At 34.7% G+C, this 12,833-nt stretch overlaps 1 protein-coding gene across 1 annotated transcript in view; it reads right to left on the bottom strand.

The window, feature by feature from the left end:
- LRP1B (LDL receptor related protein 1B) overlaps window positions 1–12,833 on the bottom strand; it is a gene marked incomplete at its 3' end in the record, with an annotated part of 540,296 nt that overhangs the window by 383,310 nt on the left and 144,153 nt on the right. The window contains exon 4 of the mRNA XM_029284208.1: window positions 7,558–7,695. Within this exon, the coding sequence (XP_029140041.1) occupies window positions 7,558–7,695 (138 nt within the window). The remainder of the gene's footprint in view (window positions 1–7,557; window positions 7,696–12,833) is intronic.

Below are 12,833 nucleotides of genomic sequence, written 5' to 3'. Positions count from 1 at the left end.
CAATGCAGCTCTGTGAGAACTCAAGGACACAAACTGATAACGTTTTGGCAGGCTGAGGAGCTGGAGAGAGAGCCTGCGCTCCTGTCTAATTGGAGAATGTGATTTATGACTGCTTTGTGGGGGTGGGACTTGCAACTTGTTACTTTGTATCTGGGGGAAGGGAATCTAGTTTTGAGTTCAACTATGTAGTGCCGATACTTTGTTTCCCGAATAAAATGTTCTTTAAGGAAGAATTCTTGCCTTGAAGTTCTTTAATGGGTTTCATCTATCGGAACCATGACATTAACCCAAAATGTGTTGGGGGAGGGGGTAAAATGTTCCACTGATCATTAAATTTTATTTTTTAATCATTATTATTTTTTTCTGTTCCTCATATATCTCATATATTTTAGCCTAAATTCTTCACTAAAGATAAGTGGTGTGTTTTATATAGACACAAGAGCATTTATCTCTATCACTGAGAAATTGGCTTCCTGCCAGGCAGCTAAGGAAAGTTATAGGCTTCTAGAATTTTACCTGTTGATTTAAAACAATTTCTCAAGCAATTTAGCATGTATAATATATTTGCTTGTTTATTTATTCCATTTCTAAAGCCACTTATCTCAGCCAGTGACTCTGAAAGGCTTACAATTAAAAAAAAATATTGCAATAAAGACACTAAAACATTTAAAAGAGTAAAAACTAAAAACTTCCAGATTAAATATACATAGTAGACGAGATACAAGTAGTCCTCAATTTATGACCACATTTGAGCCTAAAATTTCTATTGCTAAGTGAGACATCTATTAAGTGATTCTGCCACATTTTACAACTTTTCTTGTCATGGATGTTAAGTGAATGACTGCAGTGGTTAAATTAGTAACCCGGTTGTTAAGTGAATCTGGCTTTCCCCTTTGACTTTGCTTGTCAGAAGGTCGCTAAAGGAGATCACATGACCCTGGGACACTGTAATCGTGATAAATAGGAACCAGTTGCTAAGCATCCAAATTTTGATCACGTGACCATGGGGGTGCTGCAATGGTCGTAATTGGGGGAAACGGTCATAAGTCACTTTTTTCAGTGCTGTTGTAACCTTGAATGGTGACTAAATGAACTCTTGTAAGTCGAGGACTACCTGTACCTGGCTAGTTAGTAATACAGCCAAGAAACAGGCCCCTTGACATAGGGGTGTCAAACTGCCGGCCAGTGGGCTGGATGCGTCACATGGAAGCCACGCCCACCCCAGCTCCTGCAAGGGGAAAAAGTCATATGTCGCAACACGTCACATGACGCGGTGAATTTGACACCCCTGCCTTAACACATTCAGCACCTCAGGCTCAGGAACATAGGCAGGTGTTTAGGGCCTTATGAAAGGCTAACAGGGTTGGGGCCATTCTAATCCCCCAAAGGGAGGATGCTCCATAGAAAAGGGGCCACTGAAGAAAAATCCCATCTTCTCATCCCCGCCAGCCAATACTCATGTTGTACAGAAATTATATCCAAATTTATGCAAAATCTAACCTAAACACATGTATTTTTCATTGCCTGTCCCAAGTTTAATTCCTTCCATTTGTGTACTCTGTGAACCCTCTGCTTAAAATTATTATGAGGCAGGAAAGCAGATGAACAGTTCTTTTTCTACCACTTAATTAATGCAATTTCCCCCGAATAATCTAGCTCTGGAAATCTATGATGAAAAATTATTTTCAACCTTCCCCAGTTTTCTTTTTGTTTCTGCTGAAATTCTATAGGAGACTTCTAATACGGTTTATAATTTGATGAATTAATCTCCCTACTTGTCTGCATGAAAGCCACTTAAACTTAACTTGGAGAACTATGTTTCAGGAACCAATTTCAGTGTTTAAATCCAACTGTCTCATAATTAATCACTCAAAATTTCCCCTGTGTATTTCCACCTTCCTATCTTTCCTTAATTGTTTCTCTTTTCTGTAAGTTTTACTTAATTTTTTTTCATCCAATTTTATCTTGCTTAATCACTATCGTTCCCAATTTTGTAGATTGCCTTCACAGTCTATTTTGACCTTGTGTTGCACTCAGACATAAGAATTGATAATTTCCCTTTCTTTTTCTATGTTTTGTACTTTTTCATAGGGAAAAGATTGATATCTTCAGACATAATGAATTATGCAAGTAATTTCAAAGAATTAGCCATGCTACATAACTTCAGACTGTGACCACAAAGGTTTTATGCTCTGCAAACTTCAAACATGAATATGTATCTTTGTGTGCTTGAAGAGTGCCCCTGACAAAATAAATGTATTGTAACGTGCAGAGGTTTAACTAGAAAGAGAATTTTTACAGACTATTATTGAACTTTGATTAGCATCCCTATGTTATTTGGGAAAATAGTAGAGAGATGGTACATTTTTTTATTACGTTTGTATTTCACTTTTTGGCAAGAGAAGGATTTAATTAAAATCGCCCCTGTGAAAATTATAAAATTAACTAAACTGGAATGAAAGGAATAAGTGATAAACAGAATGTTCCCATCAGGAAAATTTTGCTGGTCTATAAGTGCTCACTTTTCATGTGATAGTTTATGAGGCAAAAAAAATGATATATTAATTAGGATACTACCAAATCTGTGTCTCCAGTTTAAAACACACTTGAGAGATACCATGCCTCTTCAGTATCTAAATTTCCCCTTCTGTGAAAGATAGAATATCAGGGGAAAAAACAATTTAACATGCATGTTTGACATGTAAGTTCCTTATGTATAAAGAGCTTGTGAGAGGCATTCAGTGATGCAGTATTCAGAATGAACTTGAATTCAGCATGTATTCAGAAGAGCTTGAATTACTGTGCACCTCCCAACTGTTTTTGGTGACTGATAATTATCTGCTTAATGCTGATATGTAAAAAACACTACACCAGCTGATTTTGATGATAAAATGAAGGAAATGTTCCATCCTCCAAACTTTCTATCTGATTTGGCTTAAAATGTGAGGAATTTCATGGGAGTTCAAATATGTTTTGGGAGTATTTGTTAAAATCACTTCATACATTTTTTATTATATCATTATAAAAGTGGAATCATAAAAATTACATTAGTCTTCTTAAGTTCACTTGATATAACATTATTATACTATACTACTATACTATACTATACTATACTATACTATACTATACTATACTATACTATACTATACTATACTATACTATACTATACTATACTATACTATTATTATTTTTAGGGCAGGATGCATAGCACACTGTGTTCCAAGTTTTCCATGCAACAACATTCCTGTCAAGTAGGTTGGATTAAGAAAGGGTGACTGGATCAAGGTCACTCATTGAGCTTCTGGGCTGTGGGTGGACTTAAACCTGCATCTTCCTGGTCCTAGTCCAACATCTTAATCACTTCACCACTCCAGCTGTAGTTAGTACTTGGCAGAATCTTTGATGTTAATCAAGAACACTGTTGTTTCTTCAAGCAATATTGTCCATTGAAACCATCAGAAAGATTTCTCAGCAACCCCTAGTCTGTATTTATAAACTTACTTTCTTTAACTGTTGACTTGAAGGACATTCAACTTTACTGATCGATAATAGGGAACTTTTTAGAATGCAGGCTAGACTTGTGATGAATTAAATTTTAAAAGGAGCGGGCACTGAAAGTTAAAGTAATCTTAGAGACCCCGTCCCAACTTTCTTTAAAATCTTTGAACCTATTGAAGTTTTCTTTTCTCTCCACTGACACTTTAAAGAACAATGACCGACCACATTTCTATCAGGCTCCCTTAGGACAAAGAGAGCTTCTTTTAATGTGCAGCTTGACAGATCTTAGAAAGTCATTGGGATTTTTGTTGTTGTGTTTCTTTGTCTTAGACTTCTTTCAATATCCCAATATTTCTTTGTTTTGCCGTTTGATTTATACCAATTTATTTCAAACCTTTAAAGTATGGTTTAGAATGGAGCAGTCAATAACAAACCTGAACAAACACCAAATTATTCTACAGATTTACTTCACTCACGATGGATCATTTGGAAGAGACATGGAGGAAAAAAATGGAAAAGAAAATGAAACTGAAGACAATGAACTATTCAATTCTGTAGTGTTTTCAGAAAAAATGTTCCACCAAGTTCAGTGAAGTTAATCTCTTGGGGAAGTACTTGGGCTCCAAAGACAGTTTGAGTTTCTCAAACAATGGTGCTCCATGCTACATTGTAAACTACAGTATGTCTTAACCCAGTGATGGCGAACCTTTTAGAGACCAAGTGCCCAAACTGCAACCCAAAACCCACTTATTTATCGCTGGGTGCCAGGTGGGCGTGACCCACTGGGTGGGCGTGGCTGTGGTGGTCATGGCAGATTTGGTGGGTGTGGCCAAGGTGGGCGTGATCACCTTGATGTTGCTCATGGGGAGGGACACCTGTGGGGGCCGGGCAGGGTTGGGGGAGATCCAGGAGGTCTCTGGCAAGTGGGGCGGTGGGCAGGAGGCTCGTCCTGTGGGGCGGGGCGAGGCAAGGTGAGGTGAGGTAGGGCAGGGGTGCCATTGTCACAGGGCACGGTGAGGCAGGGGCCGGGGCGGCTGCTGCCTGACACCATCGGCCCCTGCACACAGAGGCCAGCGAGCGCATGGGTGCTGAGATGCATCCGGCCATGTGGGACCTCGGCAAGTTAGCAGGCGGCTGGTTGAAGAGGGACTGTTGCCATCTCTGGGGCATGGCGCGCATGCCCACAGAGAGGGCTCTGAGTGCCGCCTCTGGCATGCATCCCATAGGTTCGCCACCACTGTCTTAACCTAAGGAGACTTTCAAATGCTCTTGATCTGGCATAGTTTTTTTCAAAGTGCTTAAGAAAAATCTTGTGATTCCTAAGAAACCTCTTTCTAGATGTTAATTTTTCCTTTTTGAAATATTATACATATGTAAATACACACAGAAAGAATTGAAATACTGTACTACATTTTAATCACTCTCTTGAAACTTCAAGTAGAATAAATATAGATGAAGAGTATTGTTGTGCACATAGAGGCTACTGTATTTAAATGTTTCCTATCTGATCATGGAAAATAAGTATTTAGTTGCAACTGTTTTCTACAATATTTTTGCTGCCCTCAAGTATATAGGGGTGACTGTCATTATGATTATAATGACTGTTGCAGTATCATTTTATAGTTAAGTTCATCTTGAAATTATTGATTACTTGTTTAAAGAATTTCATGAACAAAGCTAAGGTTAAAATACTTGCCAGGGTGAGCATTCCCCTTACAGTGCAAAAGATGAGTTTGTAATTGCAGTTTGGCAAACAGAATTTAAAATTGTGAATAAATGCATGATTGGCATTTGATTTTATATCTCTGTGCTTCTCTATATAGTTTGATAAGCTGTGTGCCTGTATTTCTGTTTTTTTAAATAATCTTTCTAAATTTTATCAGCTTTTCTTCAATATCTTCTGAGTTTCCCATTTTGAATATAAATTTCATTTTAAGTTTGCCTAAACTTAAATATCTAGCTATTTCAGGCTAAATTGCATAGAAAGTGTCAATTAAACAAGGTAATAAATTATGTTTCATTATATTCATCGTAGTTTCCTGTGCTTGGTGAATTCAAAGCAGCCATCAATGCTGGTACATTAGCTTGAATATATTCATTAAGAAGAGCTAGGAATAATTTTGTAATAATGATTAAACTGAAAAATAAAGAAATAACTCAGCTCATTATAGTACTTGCTATTTAAACAGAAAAACTAATATGTAGATCAACAATGAAAAATAAATATGAGCAAGTTACAAATATTTTATAGGCAATGTCCAATATATACAAATATACACATTAATATAACCAGGTACCAAATCTTAAGACTGAAAATCTCTAATAAAATAAAGTAACCATATTTTTTATGAAGATGAAAGGGATGAATGTCCTTGATTCATCAATAACATCACTTTTTTAAAAAAAATCATCTAAAATAATGAAAAAATAGCAATTTATTTCATGAAAGAAAGAAAGAAAGAAAGAAAGAAAGAAAGAAAGAGAAAGAAAGAAAGAAAGAAAGAAAGAAAGAAAGAAAGAAAGAAAGAAAGAAAGAAAGAAAAAGGAAGGAAGGAAGGAAGGAAGGAAGGAAGGAAGGAAGGAAGGAAGGAAGGAAGGAAGGAAGGAAGGCCAGAATAAATATATTTACCTACACTTTATATTCTATTACAACATTTAGCTCCTTGACTTTAAGTTTAGCAGAACAAATAAACATCATTATCTATTGTTCTAATGACATTTTAGTAAACTGGATCTTTTAAAGGGTAGGAGAGTGTGCCCCTATTTCATGTAGCTTCCTGAGGAAAATTGATTCCCCCCCTTAAAATCATGGTGAGAAAGAATTAATACTGTTTCTGATGTTTTACACATTGTATAAAATTGTTTTTAAAATAAAAGGATTTTATTCAAGGAAGATGTGAAATAGTTTATAGATTGAAGTATTATATTGCTACCACTACAAAACAGTACAGGATATAGTTATTCTCATATCTAACATGTTTTATGTTTAAATTTGTAAGACTGATAATACAATTCATTCTGTCATGTCATATTAGCTAACCTTCTAGGCATGGAAGGTCATCTGAAAAAAATATGACTTCAATATATATTTCCAGCATTGAATATAGTACTGAATATTTAATCATGATAGCCAGTTACAGTTGCAATGACATTGCCTTTTTTTAAGGTACACATGTCGAGGTGAGAGATAAGAGACTTGACAAATGAATTTGACACATGAATAAGAAGCACAAAAATTGTAATTTAATACATAGGTTCTGAATAAAACAATGTTGAGCAGGAAGACACAGAAAATGGCAGAACTGACTCCGGTACACATTAAAATGAGAGACGATGGGTAACTTGCAGAAGGACTTCAGTAGAACAAATGAAGAGATAATAAGATGTAGCAAAGCAATAACTTCAGAAGTCTTATAGCAAAGATCACAATGTTTTCACCTTGTAGCAAAATGGAATCAGTACAGAGGATATTGTTTATGGATTGAACAAGGAAGCAATTACAGTAAAAACAATAACCAAAAATATTGTGATTGGATTGGCATGAACAACTACTGATAAGAGGTAAAATTAAAAAAACAACAGATTTCATAGTTACTGGAATGAGAAAGCTATATTGATGTATAATATTACATAGTCAGGCCCCAAACCAGAAAAGATATGTAGTGATACTTTTAAGCTGAGTTCTTTATTGTTCCACACCTATAGACAGAATCTTGCCAAATTGAAGCATTCTCTATCCCCATCTACCGTGTAATCTGAGAACTATTAGGGAGGGACTGTCTTCACCCTCTTTGTCTCACACAAAATGACTGAATTGAGCTGTCTCTTATTACTCTGTAATGCACTCCCTCCTGCCTGGGAATCCAGCTTACTACATTCCATCACATACCCTCAGATATTGGAACTATGAAGTGCAATCTGACAAGGAAGGCAGTTTCTAAGTGGTACAAAGAAAAGTAGGCAAAGGAGAGTTTCTAGCTTGGTGTAGATTCAAATATATAAGATATTCTTTTGAAAAGAATCCAGGCATTTTCTTTGCATACCCCCAAAGTCACTTACCCCGACAATGTGCTCCTTCATCATATTCATCAGGACAATCATAAATGCCATTGCAGAGCTGAGACATGTGAATACATCTGTTTGAGCCAGTACATTTGATATGATTCAGGGGGCACATGAATTCTATTTTTTCAGGACCTAAAGATAATAGAAAAGGGTAATTAATCAGCAGTTTAATTCTGTTCAGATACATAAGGATTACTAAATGTAAAGAAAATACTGTACAATCATGTATTTGCATGATGTTTCCATTTTTATGCTAGCTACAAGCTTTTTCATGCATTAGTCTGCTATGCAGCTTTTCTGTGCATTACTAGCAGAATTATAGTTTCTTAATAAGGATTAACATAATTAAAGGAAAATCAACTGCTTAAAGAGGATTATTTTAAAACTACGCAATTTATCACTTTTGTGGCAGAACTGCTTTTTCCTAAAGTTTATAGAAGCTGAAATTTATATCTGGCAAAATTAAGGACAGTGCTTAAATTGTGGCAAACTTTATTTAATTATTATTTTTCAATATCATTACAAGAGCTTGGGACTCTAATACGAGTGAGTGTTAGTCAACAATTCAGAGAAGAGAAAAAATATGATCGCCATAAACAGACATTGTTACACCCACGCACACACACACACAGAGAGACACACACACACTAACAGACATAGCCCCTGACATTTTGTAGGATTTTAAATATATATATATCATATATATATATATATATGATAAAAAGCCAACAAAACCGAGCACCAAGAGGAATGTAACAAAATTTAAAACTTTAATGGGCCAAGCTTTCGTCAGAATCCTCTGACATCATCAGGGCCTTAAAACAGCAGTCTGGAAGAAGCCTTTATATAGCGCCAGCAGCCTGCATCCAGCTCCTGCTGCGTGTTAACGGACCCATAGCTACAATAACAGTAACAATATATGCTTATGTGAACATATCACTTAAAAGAGATTTCAACGAAGAGAAAAAAGTTGAGATTGAAAATAAGTTGGAAGAATCTGTAGGATCACTGAATGGACTGGTAAAAAAAAATAAAGTCAAAGTGGAAGTCTTGTAAAACAAAACAGAGGTTTTGAAAAATAAGAGAGATACAAAATAGAGAGGAAATACAGATATGAAGTTAAGAGATGAAAAACAAGCTAGGTAATGAAGTAGCCTGTTGAAGCTTGGAAAAATATCTAGGATAGGAAGAAGGAAATATGGATGTCAACCATGTCCTTCAATAGCACCTTAAAGTCAAATTAAGGATTAAGAATGTCAGATAATTTTACAAAAGTAAAGAATATCAAATGAGCTTGTTTGAGCAGGGATAAGTTAACAAATATTCTCATAAAATCCTGGAAATCCTTTAAGGATGTTTTGGTGAAATTGGATAGAACCATTACTGTTTTTGCTGATGGAATCAGCAGATAAGAGATATGGGAAGAAGTGATCTCTGTAATGTAACTTTAAAGGGGAAAAGAGATGTTATGTTTACTTGTAACTGGTGTAAAGAAGGCCAGAAATAACCTCTTTTATGCTTTTCTTTCTGGTTTTCTCTCTTTCCATCTTTTATTTTCTGCATTTCCTACCCCATCTTCTATTTTTCCTTTCTTTTCTTATTTCATTTTGTATTATCTGGTAAAATTTCAGTAAAAAAGTATTGTTAAAAAAAGGAAGACATGCCATCAATATTCTATGCAAGATTATTATGCAAATATTTAAAAAAATACTGAAGCAAAGCATATTTACAGAAGGCAAAAGACAAGTCAATCTTTCATACTAAGAAATAAACCTAGCATAATCTGAACTGGAATGAATTATGCTTCAGGATGGATCACATCTTAGAACTACTTGCACTTTTGAAGAAAGCTATCCCATCACAAGATACCTGACACAATATTGTACAAGTAACCAGCAATCCAAACAAATTATTTCTGCAGCAATTTTATAACATCAACACCCATGGTGTCTCTCTGCAATGTTATGTAATGACGTTTGATTAATGACTGTAATTAAGGCAAAGTAGCACCATACTTAAACTAGAAACCCACACAAATACCATTAAGCCCATGTTTTATAAGTATAGGCTGAAATGAAAATACTATATTCCTGAAGAACAGAGTACTTGGGCAATAAAATGTAAACCCATAAATAAGCTATGAAAGGAGATTTTTGAAATGGATAGAAGCATAATTTCCATGCACTTTACAGAGCAAAGACGTTTAAATTTATTATCATTAAGTCTTTTACTAAAATGTAAATATCAATTTCTAAATCTCCATTACTGAACACATTAAAACTACTATTGCTTTCTTATTTTTCTCTTTACAGAAATATATATGAATACTTCAGACAGCTAAGAGACAGTAGACATCAAAATATCTGAATGAGTGGCTGGCCAAAGATTATCTGTGGTAGCCAGGATGTGCATCTCAGTCAAGGAATTACATTTTCCATTCATCTGATCCAGACAGTCAACTCTTAGAGATTTATTAAACTGTAGAGTTGTTGGGTTCTTTCATTAAAATTTCTCAGCTATTTAGTGGCACAGCTTTGTGACAGTTGTCGATTTACTATTAGCCTACTCATTTTGTTAGTCCTTAAATAAATCAAAATTTATTATTTATTTAGTGTATGGCAAATAAATCAAGAGAAGACTGATTATACCATACAGTTTTCTGGAACATCTTTCCATAGGCAAAGCATGACACATCTTCAAACTTCAGCAATTACATCAGCTATTATATTCAAATCTCAACACCTCTCAGTGATTGAAATTTACCCCCAACTATCTAACATGTAAGTTGCATCAACAGTTAGTCTTTATAGTCAAATCACAATATTTTTATTAATTTTTTAAAGAAAAAAAATGTTACTGAACTGACTGTAAGGAAGAAAATGGCAACCAATCTGAATTTTTAATGCGATTTATATGATGAATTTTCTATGGGGCTTGACCTTTGATGAAACTATGTATTGTATTTGGCCTTTCACAGAACTTACAATAAAACATTCTTATTGTAAACAAATAATAACTGTACAGAGATCAAACAAAACTGAGGTGGCCATGTACTTAGCATATTAACCTTGTAAAATTAAACTTTCTGTTGAAAAAAAATCCTTATTATTTTACAAAAAGAAAAAATAGAACAAAATGGAGATTGTTTATAATGCCCTATTCCTGTCACTCCCTTTGTAAGCTATAACTTCCTATAAATTTGCTCTTTGGTTTTGTGTCATATATTTCTTTTTATAATAATATTCTTGTTTAACTAGCTACTGATAATTTCAGTATTGTAATTACAATAATAACAAGTCACAAATCCTTTTGAATATAATAATTATCTACTGTGTGGTATTGCAACTGATTATTTTTATCAATGACACTGGCTGTAAATAAAAGTGGATAAGGGTTTTGGCTGTAACTGTAACAAATAACAATTTTACAGTTAAGAGTGTTACAAAGAGCAGAGCTATTGTCTGCACAGTTAAAACATGCCTGCAGTTTAACCATTAGGTTTGCATGTTATTTCATCATTTTCATGAGGATAAATCTCAAGTTAACAAACATGTCTTTGCAACAAGACAAATAACTGCTTCATGTATAAATTTTCAGAAGGAAGAGATATTTTGGCTGAAGATGGGCTTTTTTGTTTGGCTACATTTCAGTACAACTGAAAGTTTCCAAAGTCCAATCAAAAGAGTGCCATTTATTCAGGGTTCTTGCTTTTAAGTGCTGAAGTGTAATTAGGGGCTTCAGAGTTTTGCTTAAGTGACTAATTCAAATTATCTTGAGAAGAGAGCTTATGTTGGGATCAGCACCGGAATGGTTAGAAAACACTAAATGTGCAACTAACTCTATGGACTCAATGATATCTGAGTGAATGATATGTAATATTTTACTTCTTCCATTGCATCTGCAGTACTATTCATAGCTTAATTGCCAAGATTGCATTCAGTTTCAAAGTCCTTGTCTTGTAAACTAACTGGAAATATTAATCCACTCCTACTGTTGCATTTCTTTTCTACTTATTGTCTAAATTACCAAAAATTGAACTTGTAGAAGTGTACATAGCACACATATACATATACAGTCCTGAAATTAAAGCATATACTTGGGAAATCTCTATTGGAAGGGGACAGTGAAAGACTCCCACTATCTCATGAAACAAGGAAAAGGGGCATTAAAATGGCAAAAATATCAGTAAAAGTAAAGATAATGTAAACTGAGACAAAAAAGCACCCTAAGTTTAGAGAGAAATCAATTGGAGCTATGCTGGTGGGGATCACATAGAAAGGGATCTTGGGAAACTGGTGAACAGACTATTGAAAACGTTAGCTACTGTGAAAACTGAAAATTTTATCTTTAGATCATTAAGAAAGAAATTGAAAATTAATGGTTAACCTCAGATGCCATATCTGTATCACTGTTTACCGTTCAGAAATAATGTTACAGAGTGTGTGGACTACCTCAAACATGAAAGAGCTTTCCAACATTTAATTGAACAAAATAAGATGTAATATGGAAGGGTCTCCTCAGGGTAAAACCAGTTCTCTCTTCTGTGGTGAAAATGGCAGTCCCCAAGTTATTCTAAATTGCTTGATCTCAGAAGTGTATAATTTTAAGTAGATAGGATTTCAATTAATAATTACTAGTTTAAGTACTACTCATTTTTTCTCTCTTCTAAGTATCACCAGGCCTACTTAATTTTTTAATATTAGTCAGACATTAGGTTGGCATTTTCATTCAGCTATACACCACAGTTTCAAGATCCCTGGGCCATTCATTCAGTATGAAGAAATTATTTAGAAATGATGTTTGATATTATGACTCTTAGAATATTTGTATCACCAAAAGATTAGTTTTCTCACTGCTCACCACTAATTCCTTCTTTCTCTGTCTCATAAATGTCATAGTTGCAGAGCAACTAGCAATAATGTGTAAAATGTAAACAAAATTAAAGCAGTGGTGTGCCTAGTATATTTGAAACCAAGAGGGGATAATTTTTAACAGTCCCCTTGTTTATTGTCAGAGCCAGTTTGTAGGAATGGTTAAGATACGAGGCTGGAAACCAGGAGACTGTGAAGATAGACTCTAAAGAGACACAAATGTTCAAATATATAACTTACAAAATTTATTTCTTTGTGTTAAAATTCTAGAGATCACGATGTGTTTCATCATACTTTAGAATAGAATAGAATAGAATAGAATAGAGCTGGAAGGGACCTTGGAGGTCTTCTAGTCCAGCCCCCTGCTCAAGCAGGAGAACCTATACCATCTCAGACAAG

Source organism: Protobothrops mucrosquamatus, unplaced genomic scaffold, assembly GCF_001527695.2.
Source record: "Protobothrops mucrosquamatus isolate PMUCROS unplaced genomic scaffold, P.Mucros_1.0 scaffold429, whole genome shotgun sequence".
Taxonomy (NCBI): Eukaryota; Metazoa; Chordata; class Lepidosauria; order Squamata; family Viperidae; genus Protobothrops; species Protobothrops mucrosquamatus.
Note: the sequence above shows the minus strand (reverse complement) of the source record. Positions and strands in the feature narration are given on the sequence as shown.